This window comes from Rhamphochromis sp. 'chilingali', assembly GCF_963969265.1.
Source record: "Rhamphochromis sp. 'chilingali' genome assembly, chromosome: 11".
In the NCBI taxonomy this organism is placed as follows: domain Eukaryota; kingdom Metazoa; phylum Chordata; class Actinopteri; order Cichliformes; family Cichlidae; genus Rhamphochromis; species Rhamphochromis sp. 'chilingali'.
The window spans coordinates 20,293,385-20,315,389 of NC_137938.1; the positions used below are offsets into that span (position 1 = coordinate 20,293,385).

At 39.9% G+C, this 22,005-nt stretch overlaps 1 protein-coding gene across 1 annotated transcript in view; it reads left to right on the forward strand.

The window, feature by feature from the left end:
* Positions 1–22,005, forward strand: part of osbpl3b (oxysterol binding protein-like 3b) — a 36,198-nt gene that overhangs the window by 7,236 nt on the left and 6,957 nt on the right. The window contains exons 2-15 of the mRNA XM_080896284.1: positions 10,017–10,166; positions 12,637–12,753; positions 13,416–13,469; positions 13,782–13,895; positions 14,173–14,337; positions 14,551–14,674; positions 17,059–17,162; positions 17,399–17,491; positions 17,584–17,743; positions 18,276–18,406; positions 19,074–19,175; positions 20,241–20,378; positions 21,011–21,104; positions 21,237–21,481. Of these exons, the coding sequence (XP_080752410.1) occupies positions 10,071–10,166; positions 12,637–12,753; positions 13,416–13,469; positions 13,782–13,895; positions 14,173–14,337; positions 14,551–14,674; positions 17,059–17,162; positions 17,399–17,491; positions 17,584–17,743; positions 18,276–18,406; positions 19,074–19,175; positions 20,241–20,378; positions 21,011–21,104; positions 21,237–21,481 (1,737 nt within the window). The 5' untranslated portion in view covers positions 10,017–10,070. The remainder of the gene's footprint in view (positions 1–10,016; positions 10,167–12,636; positions 12,754–13,415; positions 13,470–13,781; positions 13,896–14,172; positions 14,338–14,550; positions 14,675–17,058; positions 17,163–17,398; positions 17,492–17,583; positions 17,744–18,275; positions 18,407–19,073; positions 19,176–20,240; positions 20,379–21,010; positions 21,105–21,236; positions 21,482–22,005) is intronic.

The window sequence follows — 22,005 nt, forward strand, 5'->3', positions numbered from 1 at the left end:
TTCATTAATGCCTTAATGCTGTTTGACCGTAGCATCTGGGCAAACACTGCACTGCTCACTTTGTTTGCTCTGAAAGAATCTGTACCATTTTCAACTAAAGACATATTTAGACCTGAAATCGCTAATTACATCAGACCTAACAAGCAGACTGCCTGCTCTTTTGCTGTGACATCTGTGGCCACTGATGTTACAGAGTAAGATGTAAAAGTAATTAAGAAAATTCAAGAAATTTAAATTACTTTGGCAAAGCAGCAGTAACTAAGAAGATCAAAGTAGTGAGATTAGAATTAGAATTTTTGAAGAAGATTTTAGAATTAGGACAGGGAATAAGAAGGTCAAAGCCGCAAAAGAAGGAATCTCTGTATGTGTCTATTCCCTTTCACATCAGTTACGTCAACTTTTGCTCACACTAACACATCTAAAGATAGAAAGTCTACGCAAAGTGACATGCAAGGATTTAATGGTGATTTAATGGTGCCCAGTGGTGCAACCTTAATGCCTGCACCATTGGGCGATACACCAGTAACGTGTATAAGAGAAACTTTAAAATTTCATATTCTGTTTTCTGTGCAATTGTTCATGCTCTCACTAAATAATTCTTCCAACTTGAACAGGAAACTGAGATAGGAGCTGTCACTTCTGCTCTTCTGTTCTGATTGCATCCCATTGAAGAACCCAGCCTGCACCTCTAAGCAGTTTTCAACATCACGATCTCTGAAATAGTCTTTCAGATTTGAATTATTTGCTTTTTCTCTTCTGCAGTTCCTTATGAAAGCACAGCTTTATGATGTGTTATCATTTCATGAATATTGCAGACTCAAATGTGTGAGAAACCACAGATTGGAGAATAAAGAGAGTTCTCTACCTCATGAAGTGAGATTCATTCAGTGAAGTAAACAAGGGTACTAGTGGGCTGATCTCTCTGAAAAATAAGCATCAACGGTTAAAGGAATGCTTGAATATTCACGTTGAATATTAATGCCTTGAATTTTAAGTTAATAGCAGAAATTTTAGCAAGTGTGATTATTCCGTTCAGTGGTAGACTGTGATGACAATCAAGAACAGTTTCCAGTTGTTAATCAGAACCAAATTCTTTTGGTTCATTTGATTCTTTTGAATCCTGCCTTCCAGCTTATGACTTTGTTTCATCAATGATATGTTTTGCACTTGTCACCAAACTCAAAGAAGTGAAGCGTCTGTTCATGAGTCACATGCTAGCCTTCTTTACTCTTTTATATAGTGTTGAGACTGTGCATTGCTTCTGTTAACCAGTGATGGCCTCTTTTGTTCCAAAGAGAAAATTATTCATGAATCTATAAAGGAATCTATACAGAACAGGACCTATAAGAAAAATCAATAATGGCATTGGTATCTGTGAAATAATGTCAATATTCCTATCAATATAACTGATCTGTATAATTATTACTATTTATATGCTTCATAACTATGACACTAAAGCCAGCAGCAGGTTATTTTCTCAGCAGAAAGACTAAAATAGGGGTCAGCATCCTGTTAATTTAAAATTTTATACTAAATCTGTATATTGATTTTATAGGCTTTTTTCTTTTTAAATCTGCGATACATTACATCATTCAAATCAAAGAAAAATGTAGATGTAAAAGTACTTTTGCTTCATTTATGTCAGTTTCTCATTTCCTCTCATTGTTCATTTGTGTTTCAATAAAAAATAAAGCCTAAGTGGCATCATCCCAGTGGGGCAGTGTGCAGCTGTAATATGATTACTGTTATTAAGGTGGTAAGTTTCAGATGCAACAAATGAGTGTGCCTCCTTTGTCAGCTATCAGATAAAGGTCTATCTTTCTAAGGAAAATACATAAAAGGGAATAATAGAAATACATTTTGATGTATGCCTGTAGTTATATCGTCAGAGGGACAAAATTAGAAGAAAGATAAATAAGTGTCTAGTTATTGCCAGATTTTGTATTGTTTTCAGAGTGCTTTTAACTGAGAGGGATAAGCTCCCGGAAAAAAAGCTGGTGAGACTGCAAGGATAAAGTAGCTACTGCAACATCATGTTGGGTGTGTTGTGTTTGCAGAGGCAGTTTATAACCTTTAGGCTGGTTGTTTGAGAGCCAAAAAAGACAAGAGAGAAGAGTGATGTTTACCCTTGAACCAGTTCTAAATCAACATTGACTTTCTTCTAATAAGTTCATTTTTTGTGATCCAGCCACTCTCACAAGAAAAGGATCAGTTTAGATTCAGCCCATGATGAATGAGAGGTCATTGGTTTTATTGAATAAAATTAAAGACTTGTCTTCTGCTGTCCAATTCTGGTAAGTCCATGTGAATTATAGCCTCGGTTTCCTGTTCTTAGAGTGAACAAGTCACACCTACTGTGGTCTTTGGAAGTGACATCATCAGTGACATCATCAAGGCACTTTCTCTTAGAGAACTGCTGCTGACTGATATTTTTTCAGACCGTTCTCTGTAACACCTAGAGATAGTTATGTGGAAAAATCTCAGTGAATCAGCAGGTTGTGAATTACTCAGACCAGCCACAATGACGTCACATTCAAAGGCAATTAAACTGCCATTTTCTTCCTCTTTCTGACGCTCAGTTTGAAACTCAGAGGGTCATCTTGATCATGTCTGCAAGCCTAAATGCAGTGAGATGCTGTCGTATGATTGGCTTGTTAGATATTTACATTAATAACCTGGGGTTGTGATTCCCACTTCAGCAATTTTAAGCACGCTCTTCCTGCTGGTATTTACTGAACTCCAGCAGCGTCTCGCCTCTTGTGAAATGAATCTCACTCTAAAGTTCACTTCTGAGATGAGGGAGTCTTTCCCCACCCTGTTACATCTGAATTACTGTGATGGATCAGCAGCTAATATGAGCTTAAGTGCTATCATTTTTGCAAGCACGACTCTATTTCCTAACAAAGCTGCTCTGTGGGGGTTTACCCATGAGTCTTTTATTCTGGTGAGTCACATCCTAATGATGCCTAAAAGCCTGCTATGCATGTCATCCTCATTGGCAGACTGGATTTAGTGAAAGGACAGAGGAACATCTGCAACTTGAACTGCAGATGAGTTACAATAAAGGGCTTTCAGCTTCTGTCAATGTGGTTAGTGCAGCTTAGAGGGACATTAAACCATGTATAACTTAATTTGAAACCTACTGCTGACCAAAGATTTGTTGACAATTCTCTGGTACGCCTTAAATTAAAAAAAAAGAGAGAGAGAGAATGGGCTTCATAACAGTGCACAAGGGCTTTGAAAGGCTTACGTCTCAACAGCTTGGGAGGTGTGCTTTATCAAGCACTTGCTGACATTTATGATTATTTTGTGTTATTAATCACACGATTAATTGTGATATGAATGTGCTTGCCTTTGAGCATCTTTGTGTGTTATGCAGCTGATACGAGTCCAAACTTTTCCAAGCTTTTATTAATTACTTTTAGCTCATCGTGTGTGTTCGCTGCGTTACAAAAATCAAGTAGACAATAAAACATTTTTCATATTTTTTGGCATTTCGTAGCCTAAGCAGTTACTCAGATTCATAAATGATGAAAAGAAATTGCTGGCTGCAGGCTAAACTATGCCATCCCCCTATGTATTTTTCTTTCCTTTCTGTTCTGCACTCTATGTCACCATCCTATAATGGGCAAAAACACCCCCATATCACAGTAAGAGAAGACTAGGGATGGGTACCGGTATCCGGTTCTGACATAAAGTAACCAGACCGAAAAGCAGCGCACATTTCGGTGCTTTATTTCGGTGCTTTTTTTTTCTTTCTGAGATGTCATGCACTTTGGATTCTAGCCAATCACTTTACCTTTGCAAGCGTAGTAGGCGGGCCCAGGTATGTACGTTCTTTTAGAGCAGATCTACAGATTAAAAATGCCCAAGGCCAAGCGGTCAAAAGTCTGGCTGTACTTCACAGCAAAAGATGCAAACTCAGCAGCCTGCAACAAGTGCTTTAAGATGATACTGTGCAAAGGAGGTAACACCTCGAATCTGATGAAACACCTGGCGACGCATAGCGTTTTTTTTTAAAGCAGAGAAATGCACCGTATTTGATAGCTTGCTGCGAGATCTCACACCGAGCACATCTACTGCGGGGTGGTGCCTGTTATCGGACCCGGAGTTAGCAACATCCCCCAAGAACCCAAAGAGTAGAGTCCTGGCCCCTAGCCCTGCCAGTGTAGCAGAAATGATGACGGATGATGTTAGCAGCAGCAGCCGTTCTTCTCTGCGTGAGTAGCTTAATGTTGTTCGTGTGTAATTTGTTGAGTAGGCTAACCACATTATTACATTAATGCATGTAAGGTGAACTAGCACGGCTGTCTTCTTGTTTGATGGCAGATACTCCCTTCACCCTGGCCAAAAAGGCTAAAATGATCAAAGAAAAAGTGGAAAACAGCTAAACATGAGAGATGTTTGGACAAAGTTTGTTTTTTCCATTGTTTAAGCACTGCTTCCAACCAAGAGTGATACCATATATGCCCCATAGCTGCAGAAAAGGCTAACATTGTTATCTTTTTACAAAAAAATAGCTAAACATGAGAGGTTTTTGGACAAAGTTTGTGTTCTCCATTATTTAAGCACCGGTTCAGCACCGTTTAAGCACCGGCACCGTTTCAAAAGTATCGGTTTGGCACCGGTATCGGATAAAACCTAAACGATACCCATCCCTAGACAAGACTAGTCTGTGAGTAAGAAAACCAGGACAGCCAGTAAAGGTCATAAGACATCTGTCTCACTGAAGTGTTATGCTAATTTGTCATTACAGAACAACTGTGGGATTCACCCACCCATACTGAAATATTCAATAGATGTTAGTCACCTCTTCATTTAGCCTTTTGTGTTTGAGGATTTTTTTAAACATTATCATGCAGACCCACTAAAGAGTCGCAGTGAGGCTGTACACAACTGCTTATATCATTCTATAAATCAATGAACTTCTGGTAGGCTCACTTTACTTTTACTGGCTTGTAGACCTATAATAACCCTGCATCCTCAGATATAGCTCTATGTGTTTTTTAGCTCTATCCAACTTATTTTACTATTATTAGTCACACTATCTGTAATGTTTTCATATAGAAAAATGAAATGATTAGTGAGACATTAATATTGGTGAAAATTTCACTTGTAATATTGGAGAATATACTGTGTAATATATTAAAAAAAACCTAAAAAAAATCCTATTAAAAATTAATCTAATGGAAATATATGGAAATATTTATTTTTATTCTTTTCAGCTTGTCAATAATGGGATGTTGCTGTGATGCAAAAGGTTAGCATCTTGTCTCCCACAAACAAAAACTACCTGGCTGCTTGACAATACGTTTTTTGACTATCTTAAAAGTTTTCTACAATATTTTAAATCAAGCTTTCTATAATATTTTTTACTCCATACATCCATTTTCACTACTTATTCATTTCACAATTGCGGTTGAGATGGAGCTCATCCCGACTGTCATAGAGTGAGATCCAGTTCTCTTGCAGGGCTGACTCAGAGAGACAGACAGTCGTTCATTCTTACTGCCAATTTAGAATCACAATTAAAATAACATGAATGTCTTTGGACTGTAAAGAAGCCAGAGCACCCAGAGAGAGCTCACACAGACACGAGAAAAACATGCAAATTCCACAAGAAAGGCCCCAGTCTGGATTCAAAACTAGAAACTTCTAGCTGTGAGGCAGTGGTCCTAACCATTGTCCTGCCATAGTAGAGGCTTTTCCTTTTTTTTAACGAACTATAAGCCAATATAAGTCTGTAACAAGCCATCAATTCTTTTTAAAGTTTTATACTTAGGTATTAAATAATCTGACCACTCTAATCCTCAGCAGTTTGATTGAATTCTCTAATGGCAGAATCAAAATTTGCTTTGTAATTGTGTTAAACACTGTAATTACAAGTGTTATCATGTAGGAACAGGAACATCAGCACATAGTAGAATCACAGTACTTTTGCGCTACCAGAGTCTTTGCTCTGTACCAGGTTTATTGTTGGGCCTCAATGATTTTGATGTGTACCTAAAAGATCATAAATAATTCAATCTTTCTGCGCAATCAGGCTGAGCATCCAAGTTTATAACTTAACAGCCATATTCTTCTCCATATTAGGATGGCATGGTGGTGCAGTAGTTAGCACAGTTGGCTTCCACAAAGGTCCCAGGTTCAGATCCAATCTGGGTGCTTCCTGTGTGCAGTTTGTATCTTCTCCCTGTGTCAGCTAGGGTTCTCTCTGGGAACTCTGGTGTCCTCCCACAGTCCTAAAACATAAATAGGGTGAGTTTAATTGGCGATTCTAAATTAGCTGTAGGTGTGCAACTTCACTGCTAGCAGCTTAAATTCAGTTAAGCGGTTGCTACCCACACTCCTCACAGTATGAGGGCTTTGAGGAGCAGAAAGCAACTTTCTCTCTGAGGGGTAATTTTACATGTAAGTAAAGCTAAAATGACAGCACAGCCATTGTCTCAAAGGTCTGTGTGCTGTGATTTTCTCACACAGTGAACAGGATTACGACTCTGACAGCGCAGACCAGCATCTTGGGCCTCCTTAGTGTGACTGTCTCAGTGACGGTCAGCTGCTCTGGCAAGAGAAGCTGACTGAAAAATATGGAAATGAGAACAACTTTACTGTGAACTTGGCTGTTAAAAAACAGCATATGTGAGCATGGAGAGTAAAGGAGAAGCAAACTGATGTAAACAGCTGACAAAAAGCCAGCTGAGTCTAACTTGCACTGAGCACAAAATCACAGTAACCCACAGCCCTTTCTTTTTTTAATTGGTTTCCAATCTGCCTTAAAATTGATACTGTTTCTGATTGTTCTTCAATTTTGGCCTTACTCTAACACTGTTTTCTTCCAAGCTAATACATTTTTACCACAGTCACAGTGTAGTGTATGTCCTAATGTTATAATTTAGCAAGTGTCCTTCACTGAAAAAGGGTAACTATTGGAGCTCTAGTATCTAACACTGCTGTCATGCAGATGAAAGGCTGAGAAGTGGTTTTGTATAAGATGAAAGGCTTCCATGAAGGCAGACGGTGTTACAGACCTGTGCATAGCTGCTGTGATCTGTGGAAAGTGGATGAATAATCAGTGAAGATAAGGATAAACTGGCTAGATAAACACACAGATAAAAAGATAACATTTAATTTGTTATAAATGATGTCTGTCTATAGATTCATTTCTTTCTGTGGAGGTTTCAGTAACACCATACAGCAATAATTTAGATACAAAATTTCACAAGCTACATACTGTCCTGCTGTTGGATACATGTATTTGTCTGTCTAGCCACTTTGATCCATTGTTGTGGCTGCATTTTGGACACCTTGCTTTGTCAGTGTAAACCACAGCCTGTGGTCTGGAGACAGAGGGATGGTGCAGGCCTGCAGGTTTCAGATGACCACTCCTTTGTCTGTCCAACACACACGGCTGTAGCCATCACGCTGCACAAAGCTTGCAAATGCAGAGAAGGTAATGCAATTAACCTTGTTGCTGCCTCATACTTAGCACGGAGATGTGGGATGTCTTATTAAATCCAAGAGGCCACAACTGAAATTTGTAATTATTTATAGATGTTTTTTCTCTTGCAGTCTAACTACAACTGCATGAGGAACCAATCAGTGTGCTTTTTATATTTTTGAAACATGTTTATTTTGCATTACATATAGTTTGGAGCTAAAGCAGTTCCATAATTAATGTGTGGTTAAATTTACAGTAAACAAATCAACAACACGGCATTTAAGACGATGTCAGGATTTGGTTTTATAATATCCTAATCCCAAATACTGTGGGATTTTAGGATGTTTGGGGAAAACATGCAGATGCCACTTACTGGAAAAAGTACTGTGTAAGACATAATCAGCTGTAACACTAAAACGTCCTGCATTTCAGACGGAATCTCTCAGATGATCACTTAATACAGAAATTAACTCAAGCCAAATGGTCCTAAAAATCAGTACTGCTGTGCATCTTCAGAGAAGCTAATGACCTGCTGCTTTATGTGGAGTTTGCACAAACACTCAGTGTGCATGGGTTGTTAATCAGCCTTCCATACTATGACAAAGTGCCACTCACATTGCATTAGGAAAATGTGGCTTTATGTGTTGATGTGGTACACCAGGCACATAATGTTAATTAGACTGCGTGTTGTGTGTGGCAGTTGACTGAAGGTTGCTATTTCCTAAAAAGCCCCGACAATTTTTACACTCAGTTGAAGTGATGGTATTAAATTTCGCTGATGTTCTCACATCTGACTGCGTCTTCACATGTGACTCTTGTCTTTTCATTTCCCCATCAGCGTGAGGTTATATCATCCCCATTCAGTGTCATTTAGTCAGATAATGAAGCACAGGTTGAAATCCCACCTTAAAAAGACATGATACTGAGTATCAACAGGTAAATGCAGGTATAAATTCAGCTTGATTTGAATTTGAGCTTAACTTCAATTACAATAGTAACTTTAATTGTCATTTCAATCAGGAGCACTATTGAAAAGGAGATTAATACACTCACTGGACACTTTATTAGGTCCACTTTGCTAATACAAGGTCTAGTAAAAGATTCAACAAGGCAATGACATGTTAGCATATTGTTTTTGCTCCAGATTTGTCAACCGCAAATCCAGGTTGTCGCATATAAAAAGGTTCTCTATTGGACTGACATTTGGTGACTGTGGAGGCTATTTGAGTACAGTGAACTCATTGTCTTGTTCAAGAAATCAGTTTGAGATCATTTGATTTTTGTAAGATTTCTGGAAGTAGGCATCAAAAGATGTGGTCTGTGGTAATAAAATGCAGTAAAAATACACAGTGATACAAAGGGGCCCAAAGTGTGTTGATAAAATAGCCACTATAACATCAACCTGAACTGATACAAGGTAGGATGGATTTGTGTCTCATTTGTGTTGTTTATGACAAATTCTAATCCTATACCATCCAAATGTCACATCATACTCAAAAGACCAGGTAACATTTGTCTAATCATCCACTGTCTAATTTTGGTGAGCCCATTCAAGATCTAGTCTCAGTTCCCTGTCCTAAGCTGACAGGAGTGGCACCTCGTGTGGTCTTCTGCTGCTGTAGCACATCTGCTTGGTTCGATGTGTTGTGCACTCAGAGATGCTCGTCTGCATATCTTGGTTGTAACAAGCGGTTATTTGAGTTGCTGCATGAAGCAATCTATCTATTCTCTGGCATCATCAAGGTATTTTCACCCAAAGAACTGCTGCTCACTGGATATTTTTTCTTTTTTACTCTATTCTCTGTAAATCCTAGAGATGGTTTTGGAGTAAAATCCCAGTGTTGACAACCATGTCATGCTCAAAGTCACTTAAATCACTTTTCTTCCTCATTCTTAATCTCAGTTTAAACAATCTACATGCCTAAATGCACCGAGTTGGTCTAATGTGATGAACACGTTAACAGATACCTAATAAAGTGGTTGGTGAGTCTATATACTTGGTGGTAGTGCTCTGTTCTGGGACCTCCTTGTCATTCTACCACCAATACACTCCACACCCCCCTCCCACCCACCATATACCACAGAGTACTGATCAATTCAGACACAGGATGAGTCAGAGGAGCTGGGTGGAGGTGGGTTGCAAATCAGCTTGTAGATGCAGAGCGGGGATAGAGATGCTAAAACAGCTAAAACAACATATACAACATGAGATTTGCCAGTTTCATGGTTAGACAGTAGCTCATGCTTTCGATAAGTAAATCTTAATACGTTGCTCTACACTGTAAGTGTTCTTCAAGCAGAGGATTTGGATTTGTGTGGCTGTTAAATGCTGAAATAGTGCAATATGAATAATTTCAATCTGTGGTCTCTTCATCTGCAGTCCAAGTTAGATCCTCCAGTCCTGTCAGTCATCTTTGTTTGCTGATGCTGCGAAACTTTGAGTAGCTTTTGAAGATGGAAAAACTGATCACTCTAAATAGCCTAATGTATTTTTCAGTGGGATCTAAAAGGCTCGTAAAGTATTCAAACCATCTCCACCCCCTCTCCCCGGCCTCTTCTCCACTCCTTCTTCTCTTAGAGTAATGTTCTTTGTACACCAGCTGTAGCCTGGACCCGGCAAACCTGCAGCAAGATGAGCTCGGAGGAGCGCGGCTCAGCCATGTCACAGAAGATCTCCTCCCTGTCGCGCAGCAACAGCAGCTCTTCATCCAAACATGACAGCCGACAGGTAACACTCGCGTTATACTTACAGACGTTTTCGCTGGTGTCATGTATGTGGAAGGGAGGAAGGCTGGATTTCCCATAATGAAGATTTAATTGAAAAAGTTGTAACTGCCAGTCCTCAGATATTTTTCTCTGCCTCCTAGGAATTATAATACTAGTATAAGATCTAGCCACGTTTTGCATTATAGATGTCATGAAGCAAAAACTAAAAGCTGCCTAAAAGGAGGTGTTTTTTTATTAGGATTTACCTACCCCTTTCTCACTATAAAACCAGGGTATTTCTACAAATGTGGAAGATATTGGAGTGCTCTAAATTACTAAACTGCAACTATATCCCCCAAAGTAATTCTCAGACACACCACATAAAGAAGATGTTGGCACCATGAACAAACTGTTTTGCATTTGCCTCAAGCGTTTATCTGCAGGCTGCCGACTCATTAATTTTTCATTACCAGAAACAGCCTTTTCCTTTTGGAAATGAAAGTAATAAAGTCTTACTCTAGTACTGTCCACAGGATAATCAGACACTTAAGGCTCACCACTCTGGTGAAGCAAAAAGTGGCAAAAAAAAACCCCATTCTCGTTAGCAAGAAAAACTTTGAATAAGGAAATATTCTGACTGTCGTGACACTGCTATGTGGGTTCAGTTACATTCAGAGAGAGCTTGGTAACCATTTTTTCCCATTTGTTCCAAACCAAACCCTCAATATTTAATTTGTAAAGTGTTTTTGTAAATGATAACACAGATCAAAATGTGGTAGAATGGACAGGATGTCTAAATGCAGCAGTCTGAACACATTCACACTTTATAATTGTGTGACGCTAAAACGACGCTGTCTTCTCGGCGCTCCTATCAGAGCCTTGTTACTCAAAGTGTCTCTTGACCTTGAGGAACAGTGTCCAGGCAGTGTGTGCCAATGACGCACTGTGTGACTGTGCTGCCCTGGAGCCGTGACGAACACTGAGGGAGAGTCGAACTGTAGCCCGCTGGCCACGCCCTTGGTCAATCCCCTTCAGATATGAGGGTTTATTTTAGATTGCCTCACCCACCAGCATTCAGCCTCTCTGACTGATACAGTGTGTTTTTATACAGTCAGGGTGCACACTGACACAAGAAGCAAGGATTAACCTCTCCCAAGTGCCCAAAGTCCCTCCCACGGTGTAACACAGACATGATTTATACTTAAGTAGAATAATTTAAAGATAAGCCTGAGGTGTAATATGCCATCATTAGCATTATGAGTTCATATATTATGAGTTAATTTGTTAATTATTTCTAATAATTTGTTGCACATTGACAGTAGATGTGTAAACTGCCCGTCATAATGTTTTCAGCTTTTCTTATTATGTCAATTTAGCAGCACAAAATTAATGAAATGTAGTTATTCTTTTACACCTGCATCATTTTCTAATGACTATATGTTGAAAACTGTTTTTGGGTCTCATTACCAACTGAGGTCACTGCGTCATAACTACTTCACAGCCCACTACTGTTCCTCTGGGTTATTTTTGCTGGCTACATGCCCATTCCACTATTATTTATAGGCTTACTGCTAAGTAGTCATATGAGAATAATCTATGACATTGGCTCATTTGAATGATAGACCCCTTTCTGTTGATTAATCATCTTATTGTTTCAGCACTAATAGAAACTAAAAGCGAAATAGTTCACAAATGATGAATTATTCTGTGCCCACAACGGTATTACAGAAGCCTCTGTTATACTATTCATCCTGCGTTCCTGGAACTCTCACTCCTGAAACACATAACAAAGCTATCTGGATTAGTCCGTGATGAAATATCATCTTAATCTCTGTATTGCAGGGGATTTGGGCTTGACCGTTCTAATCTCATTTAGGAAATTATTATTATAGTGAAGAGTGAGATTAAACAGGTAAGCTAATTTTGTAAATTCAATTCAATTCACTTTTATTTATACAGCGCCAAATCACAGCAACAGTTGCCTCAACAAGCTTTATATAACAAGCTTTTTATTTTTGATAATACAAAGAAAACTGAGAAAAACCCCAGCAATCACATGACTCCCTATGAGTAAGCACTTTGTTGACAGTAGGAATGAAAAACTCCCTTTTAACAGGTAGAAACCTCTAGCAGAACGAGGCTAAGGGAGGGGCAACCATCTGCTATGCCCGCCCATGAGGGGAAAGAAGTCTGTATAACTTCACCCTGAACACCTTATTACATAGGGCTACATCTATAAAAAAATAAATAAAAATGCTAATCTTCCACTTATAGAGCCTCCTGCCGATTGACTGACACTGATGAAAGTGAGGCATCAAATTTAAATCACCCCAGCAGCCACAGATTATAATATGTTTTGAGTGTGATTATGGCACTTGCTGAGTGGTTGATTCGCTCAGTTCCATTTATAAATCCTCCTCTGAAACTTTCATTTGCATGGCGTGCAGATGTCTGTCGTCTCAGAGTTCTCATAAACCATTGTATTCCAACAGGACAGCTGGGAAATCGTGGAAGGCCTGCGAGGAAGCTTCAGCAGTGTCCAGGAGCCTCAGAAACAGGAGGGCTACATGATGAAAAGAAGAAAGTGGCCAATGAAGGGCTGGCACAAGGTAGCATGGAGCACCTGTGTGGTCTTCGTGTGACCCATGTGACTCATCTTTCAGAGTAGTGACAGCTTAACGTCATTTCATTGTCCTCATTTCACACGGCACTTTTTAGGCACTTGCCTCTGCAAATCTGCTGACACGAGTCATTTGTGTTTTAAACTGATTGAATGAGCTTATGTAGTAGATAATTTGACTCACAGAGGAGTCACATGTGACCAGGGTCAGTGCCTGTTTACACTCTGTCTGAAAGCTTTTCCTGGGATAATGCCTAGATATCTTGGTGGTCCTCTCAGATGCATTAGCTGATGGCCTGTTGGTTACTAGGGTTGTATACATTTAGTATTGACTTGCAGTCGGAGCTTTTTAGGTCTCTGTGCTTTCAACAGTCTGATTCTGTTGATGTGCAGTAAAAGCACCAAGAATTGCATTTACAAATTGAGTGGATGAGACATATTGCAAGTGAGTGAGAGGAAGTGTAATAAAGGAAGACAGATGTAAGACAATAGCCTGGAATTGCATACATCCCACTGCAGCAACATACATTTTAGGAGACTGACTACCATGACCTCAGCCTCATAACACTGACTTTAGATTTGCTGTCAGGGATGTTGCATATCATGTCCAGTTGTATCTCATTGGCTGATTGTCCTTCTCTCTCCCTCCAGAGATACTTTTTCCTGGACAAGGGTATCCTTAAGTATGGCAAGTGCAGTGCTGATGTGAGTACAAAAGGCTGCTGGCTGAATGCTGTGTGAGCTCATCATTTACAGAAGATTAAAAAGGACACTTGATGTCTTTTTCAATGTTCTTGTCAGGCTCCTGACCGCCTGCGCCCAGAGATACAATAGGCCCTAATTCTCTCTCAATCTCCTCATTGTTGATAGCAATCAGACTGTGTATTTTACCTACAGATCACACATAATTACGCATGGGCCGCGTCACAGCCTAAAAAGGGATTATTATTTTATGCATTGTTTGCACTGAGTTTCATCTGTTGCATTCATAACAGTGAGAGCTGTCTCATCCAACAGATTGAGAAAGGGAAGCTGCATGGTTGCATTGATGTGGGTCTCTCTGTCATGGCCATTAAGAAGAAGGCCAAGTGCATCGATCTTGATGCCGAGGAAAACATCTATCACCTGAAGGTAAACCACAAGACTAATAAAGACAAGGGAATCCCTACAGGCTTAAATAGGCTTAAGGCTTAAAGGGGTTAAACATTTTTTCCCGAGTTTTTGCTTTTTAATTCCTGGTACAGATGCCATCATTAAAATGACTTCAGAATTACCTCATGTGATATATATGTGTGCCAGAGGGAATAACTGCTCACTCCATACCTGTGTGTGTGTTTTTCCACTGACACACCTCTTCCATCTTACTTGCCCTTGTGCTGATTTTCTGATTGCGGTATCTGCTCTACAGATTAAGTCTCAGGAGCTGTTTGATGAATGGGTATCCAAGCTGCGTCACCATCGTCTTTATCGGCAAAATGAGATTGCCATGTACCCTAACGAGAAGTCCTTGTTCTATCCCCATTATGCCTCCCCGAACTCTCCTGGCATCGCCGAGGGACCCCCTATTAGAAAGGTATAACTGCGCCACACAGCATGCTGTTGCTGAAAATGGTCGGCTCTGTTTAAAATGAAAATGAAAAACAAAGATGATTCTCGTGTGTTTTTCATCACGAGCATCATTATTCCATGTGCTGTATTTAATGAAGTGAATTCCCTTTGCTGAAAAAAATTAATGACACAGCCAAAGTGTTTTTGAACTGACCTTTGGGTCTCTTTGTTACTGCAGTGCCTGTCCATACGAAGGCAGTCCACAGTGCATCATGCCGCAGCTTTCCCTTTAAACTCCAACAGCCAAGCAAAGGTGGCTGCCTGGCTCCAGTCATCTGACGAAATGGACAAATGCTTCAAAGGTGAGAGACAAGAGCAGCCTCTCACGATTTGATTTTTTTACACTTTCTGAATTTCTGAGCAAAATTTCCACAATAAAGAACTTGCCTGGCTAAAATGGGGAGAGCTCGTAGCGCTAAGACACATTCTTTAATGTGGGGTTTTTATCTCTGTGTGGGATCATTTGCACTGTTATTAAAGTCATAAGATGCATTCTTGTACTAGTTGTTTAAAAATCTTCAATTTTCCACCTGGATGATGATCTCCAATGTGATTACGGTTTTGCTGAGGAAAATAATCAACTCAGATAAAGCCATTTAAAATGTAATCGTACCTTCCTCGTATTGTGCCTTTGGCTCTTTTTTGCAGTCCTTAATCTGTGGAAATGCACTCTTCCTTGTGGTAGAGTGTATCATGCTGCTGCTGCTGCTGCTGCTGCTGCCGTGGTCGGTGTGTTTGGTGTGCATCAAATTTTATGTGGGTGGTACATGTTAAACTAATATCTGCACAAACGCCACAACCCAAGGTTTCCCAGCAGAGCGCTATATTGTGCTACAATGATCGATGTTATTCACTTCACTTGGTTTTATTGTTGTGGCTGATCCGTGAATATGATGCAGATAAGTAAGAGAGTTCATGCAAAGTTTCCTGCTTACAACGATGCTACCGATACCAGTCAAAGACATTAGATTGTTAGAGGGCCCAGCTTTTTCATTTATACCCATTTTCTACTTCTTGTCAGGGTCCCGGTCATGGAGGAAGCGATCTAACCAGTTCTAATATATTTATGTTATTTGGGAAATGCTTCTATAATTGTGTACGCCTGCTGTCTCATTTGCAAGTTAGATGAGGCTGGCAGAGTGGTGATCATAAAGAAACAAGCTGGTGATTACTAATGCACTGTTTGTCTCAGTTTTCATTCATTAAGATTCTGACGATGTGCTGTCAGCACTTTGTAATCAAGAAACTTTGGAAAATGGACACAACAACTCACGCGCACATTTACTAACACAGCATGGTTTCAGTTGGACTGGTGCTTATTTAGTTGTCTGTCATTTCATAATGTGTATGTTCAAATACTGTCACAATTTAAACATCTGTTTATGAGACCTCTCTATATGAAACCATGGCAAAGCCAGTCCTTTGGAGAGAAAGAAATCCACGTGGCATTGTTTTTAATGGATGGCAGCAATGATTGATGATGATTGAAGGGTCGACTTTCAGCTTTAATTCAAAGGGTCTGACAAAAGCATTTTATTAACAGATATGAGATTAAACATAATCCCATAAAATAATAGGACACGTTAACATAATTTTAAATGTAATATTTATTTTTAATACTTGACTGCAAAGCATGCAAGCAGTTTCCTCCCTTGAGATGCTCTGCCAGGCCTTTACCTCAGCCACCTCCAGCTGGTGCTTGTTTGTAAGTCTCTCTGTGTTTATGAACCGTGTTGGGCTGAGATCAGGTGACTGACTTGGTTTGCACTTTGTTGTAAACTGTCTGTATTTTCATTCATGAAAGTGTCACTTGACTTTGACAATGATTCAACTATCTCCAATGATAATATAATCATAATCTACTTTAGTCTTTCAGGGATTTGGGTGTTGCTGAGCTGGCCAGAACATTGTTAGGAATATACCAGATAGTAGATTTGGCCCCTCATAAAGTTTTTGCTATGTCTCTTATAGGTTTATCTGGGCTTATCAGCCTAAACCCCGTCATTCACTTGCATCAGCATTTCTTTGGAGCCCATATTTAAAGTTCAAAGGTACTGAACGCAATTTTAGTACTTAAAATCGACTCGAGATCTTTAATTTGTCATAGACTAAATTAGGAAAAAGCCTCACTGAGCTCAGCCTCACCTCACCCCTGAAACTGTCTGTCAGTTGTTAAATGTCTTGGACATTTGTCAGGTCATGGACAGTCCAGATTGATTATCTCTTGCCTTTGACTAACCTTCTCTTTCTGAGGCAGATGCAGTTTGAAGGTGTTTTTCTGATTCTGGTAATATGAGAAGCTTTTAGGCTCGCTCTACAGGCTGCTGTTCATGCTTGAAAAAGATGCAAAAAGCAGAAATAGATATCTTGGGAGGTGAATCGCCAAACTGAGGAGTCTATTTGAATAAAGCATATATAACATAGTGCATATGGTTCAGTAAGCACATGTGGCACCCTCTAACTTTGTCAAACTGAAATCACCAAACTTGTTGATGACAGATTAGGATATGTCAGCCCTCTCTGCTGTTTCTACAGAGACTGGTTTTTGAGTTCACTCAATAGGCCCAACTAACACGTGCCCATTTGCAGGCACTGCCCTTTTTCTCACTTTAGCCTTTTAACTGTCTTTTCTTTTTCACTTCATACCTCCTTTTATAACTATTAGTGTTTGTTCTCATCCGGACAGACTTATCAGTATGTGAGGCCTATCTCCTAGAGCTTAACCACCTGCTTCAGAGTATGGAAGTAATTCACCGGACTTATTCTGCTCCATCCATCCAAGCACTGCAGGTCAGCACTGCAGTATTTCTGGTTACTTTACATGCAGGGTAACTTTTCTGATGATACAAAACATTATTAAGTTATTTTCTGTTGACCTTAACTCACCTCTTATTAAATATAGAAGATATTTCATCTTGCATCTTGCTCTGGTAGTTGTGAAACCACTTTCCATAAAAAGCCTTCCTTTAAAGACAAAAAAATCCTCACTGGCCTGACTGTCAATAATTTCACATCTGCTTTCTTAGGCGTCTACTTTTGACAGCCCCAAAAAAGAAAAGAGACTTCCAAAGAAGTGGCGCACTAAAAACTACAACAAAGATGTCAAAACAACTCTGCAGGTAGACAACATGACAGAGAAGTGTGATCATGCTTAATTTGTTTTTATATTTCATTGTGAGTATCTCCAGTTTTTCTTCCTGCTCTGCTCTAGGTACCGAGCTGCATCTCCTCTGGCTCTATCCGCCTCCATGCCTCAAACCCCAACCTATCCACTGCTGCACTGAGCAATGATAAAGCCGATCCTGAATCCCTGGACTCCCCTTTTGATGTGGCCAAGCTGCAAGAAGACTTCTGTCGTGTTGCCACCAACTGTGAGTGAAAAACTCTAGTTTCAGATAAAACTCTGTAAAGCACACATTTTTAAAATTCCTCAATCTGCTTCCGATAAATCTGCACGAAAGCTAAGACTGGTGTGGTGCTGCTACTTCTAACAAGTTGAAGTGTTAGTTGCTGTTAGTTATGTGGATGTCTTCTAGCTGATATTAGGTCAGAAGTTTGTTTTTTGTGCCACAAAACCTGTTAAATCTCTTTGTAAGGAAGTGGTTGACGCATAGAGGATGAATATAATTTTACTTCTGTCCTCTTTGGAATTTTCTATGCAGATTCTTGGTGCTTGACATGGAGTAATGAGATTCATTTGTTTTTTACATAATGGCTTTACAGTTTCAAACTTACTCCGGAGAACTGCTGTCAGTTCTGCTGCTATTTAAACTAACGAATTTATGCACACATTTAAAATTATGGAGCTAAAGATGTGTGATGGGCTTAATCATTTATAATGGCAGGGTTTTCCAAATAATGATCTTTTTGATTCCCTCTTTTTGTGTCTCTTGTTGCTGCCAGTGCATACAACCATGAAGGCGGCCCTGAGCACACTGACATCAGAGAGAGAGAGATTAAAACAATGCCTGGATCACGAAACCTGCCCCCCCACCTCTCCACAAGTTGTAAATTTGAAGAACACGCTGGCTGCGGTATGTGAAATAACACACCCCCTTGCACATTTTTTGCAAGCGGATGTTTTCAACAGAAATAGGTATTAGCTATTCTCCTTTTTTCTTCCTTTTTTAATTTTTTTTTTTGCTTTTACACTTCTCTCGTATGTCGTGTCCTCCCACACCATTTGTCAAGCATGACACATTTACGAGTATTTTAGAGGGATTACTAGCTGCCGGTATGATGTCAGCCCCCCTAAATGAGACCGCATTCAACAGTCATGTTTCCTGTGGCTGCTGCCTCCCACCAGAGGCTTGTTTTTCTGTTTTCTGTCTTTGGTTGTACATGTTCATTGTCATGTAGTCAGCGAAGAAATGTGTTGGCGTCGAGACCGCGCAAATTCTAATGCGGCACAAGTATTTCTTTACACATTCAGATTTGTGTGGTCTCTGCTATAGTCTGCTGGATTTTAGCTTTTAGCTTTTCTTATTGGTTTCTCTGGTTTGCTTACTCTGTTCCACTTGAGATAATAACAGGTGAAAGCATGCCTCTCCAGTACGTAAATGAGTAAATGTGACGTTTACTGATTTTCTTGAGATTACACAACTCCAAATCAGCCGGGTTTTGATTTATGCTGAGGATTTCAAGCATTTCAAGGCTCGGGTGTTTGCAGTAAACAGTGTTTAAACTGGTTATTTTTTCCAGGCTTTAGCCCAGAACTCAGAGCTGAGAGAACGCCTGTGCAAGATTCATGCTGAGTCCCAGATCATAGAGCCCACACTAATAACGCTCACTGCCCCTGTGCAGGTGGGTGCAGGAATGCAGTGACTCGATTCCCCCACCTTCATGACGATTATTCTTATATATCTGTCTTTATTTTTATCCCCCGCAAGCTTGAATGTGCCACAGAATGAATGAGCTGTCCTTTTCCTCTCATCTAGAATCAACAAATGTCACTCTCCTCTCACCCCCTCATCCAGCTCAGTCAATATGAGAAAAATTAACAGAACTTTCTTTTGGGGAACACTGCCTCTTCCTCTCAGCCTCGTCGTTGCGTAACCAAATGTCTCACCATGACACGGTTCAGAGGAAGGCTTCTAGCTCCATATAATCGTCTTCTAAAGGAAACTCTTTGCTCGTTTAATCGGATTTGCTGATCACACAAAGCGAGCCGATCTGCTTAATTGTGTCCCTGGAAACACGCAGAGCAAAACTAATACGCCTCCTCTGAGAACATCTCCATGTTAATTAATCAGCTTCACCAATAACAAAGGGTAGATTGGGACGCTCAAGTCCATGTGTGGAAAGCTATCTCATATTGGCAATCAACTGCATGCTTGTCAGTTATTTTCTGAGATGTGTGCAGGGCAGGCATGCAGCCTCACTTCTCACTGTAATTATTCTTGCTTTATTTAATACAGTAGTATATTGTCAGGCAGTCTCTAGGTAGGAATAAATTGTCTTATGAAATTTTGATTCTGAAGAGTTCATGTTTTCAGCAGTTCATCATTTGGCTTATTTGACTGATAACAGTATGATTGAATGCAGACACACCCATGTTGAGACGCTATGCACACAACTGCATGATGTCACTCAGCTGTTTGTTAATGGTTATAAACCTACATTTGTTAAATCAGTGAAGAAATTAAAAAAGTGTATGACGGGTGTGATGTCAGCCAATATATTTACGTATGTATTATAAATGACTGTCTTTCAATATATTGCAGATTAAATCTGTGGGTGTTGTGATTGTCATACTTTGCATGTTGTGATTGTGTTGTATTCTCAATGACACTGTGATTGCCACCCCGGGAATGATGGCGGGGCCCCTTCCTGTGTTCTTATTGTAGCTGTGGACATTGTTTCTCTTAGAAACAGGAATCAGTAGATGAAGCCCATCCCCTCGTACACCAAGTATCCAATGAGAGCAGAGCTTCAATCGCGGAGTCTTTGTCCGAGTTCTTTGACGCACAGGAGGTTCTGTTATCTGCTAGCTCTTCTGAAAATGAGGTAAGTGTGGAGACTAAACTCTTCATTGTCAGTAGTTGTGATGTTGGGTCTTTTTGCTTGTAGCAAACTGATGTTTAGAGCTACATAATAGAATTATCATTGCTGTTGATGTTTGGAGTAATTTGTCTTGTTTACACAAGCACAACCAGAACAAAACCTCCACCAGTGGCTCTTACTTTATTTATTGCCTGTCACCCAGGATTTCTTCACTTTTGTCTCTGTGTCTGATAACTGGCCTAAATTTTGTAAGCACACTGGACAATTCATGGTATTTTATTACAAAAGAGGGGGAAATGCCATTTAACTTAACGTCCTGTCTTAAATCCATTTTTTTATGATATGTGTCATAAAACAAATCTGCCCTATGTTAGTTCAGCCTCCTCTTCCTTCAGTGCTCATGTGGCATGCTTGATGAGGTAGCACCTGGAGCGGAAGCAATATGAAAATGAAAGTTAATTACTTTCATCTAAAAATACAGCGAGCCGAGGTGCAGCTCTGCCACCATGTCCTAAGAGAACCTTCATCTCCACCACTTTAGATCTTCTGCAGATGTGACAAGATGTTAAAAGAGACTCGTTCATTTGCTTTTTGTCAGTGATATTAAAACAACTTGAATGTTTTGGTTTTTTTAGGTATCAGAGGATGACTCGTATATCAGTGACATTAGTGACAACATTTCCATGGACAACTTCAGTAATGAGACCGAAAGTGAAAGACCAAACTCGGGTAAAGTCATTACAGTACTAGCCTTGGGACACTTTTATGCATTTATATACAAATGATATTATGGTACACTGGGTTGTCGGTATGTATTATCAAGGTGTCCCTAACCTCAGCTCTTATACCGACTCTTTTCAGGCTCTGTGGAAGAAGGCACTGTTCTTTATCGTCGTAGATCCTGTCTGCCCACACCCAGCCCAAGCAACACCTCCATCAGCTTGTGGAACATCCTTAGGAACAACATAGGCAAAGACCTTTCCAAGGTTGCAATGCCTGTGCAACTTAATGAACCCCTCAACACCCTGCAGAGACTGTGTGAGGAGCTGGAGTACAGCGAGCTGCTAGACAGGGCCGCCAACACACAGGACCCTTTTGAACGTATGGTGAGAATGCAGTTTCGCTCTTTGAGTGTGTGGGCTGGGCCTTTTTTGTTCAGCTTACTTGTTTGCTTTGATGATTCCTCTGAGAAGAAGAGCTGCTGTTGGTAAAACTAGCGTGACAAGTAAGAGATGCCGTATATAGCCAAGTAAACTAGCGCTAACGCACAATTGTTGCTGATTGGCTTTCAGGGACTGCGGTGCACTGCCTTTACGTGAGAGAGTCTGATCTACCTTTAAGATTTTTAGCAGAAAGACGCCATGATGAGCTTTGCACTGACTAACTTTGTTGTTTTTTGAGATATACCCTGTGGAATAAGACAAATAAGACATATACACAACATACAGTAAATACGTTCAGCAGTCACTTTATTAGGTATACCCTGCTAGTACCAGGTTCGACCCCCTTTTGCCTTTAGAACTGCCTTAATTCTTCATGGCATTGACTCGACAAAATGCTGGAAACATTCTTCAGAGATGAGGGTCAATATTGATATGATGCCATTACACATGCTGAAGATTTGTGATTT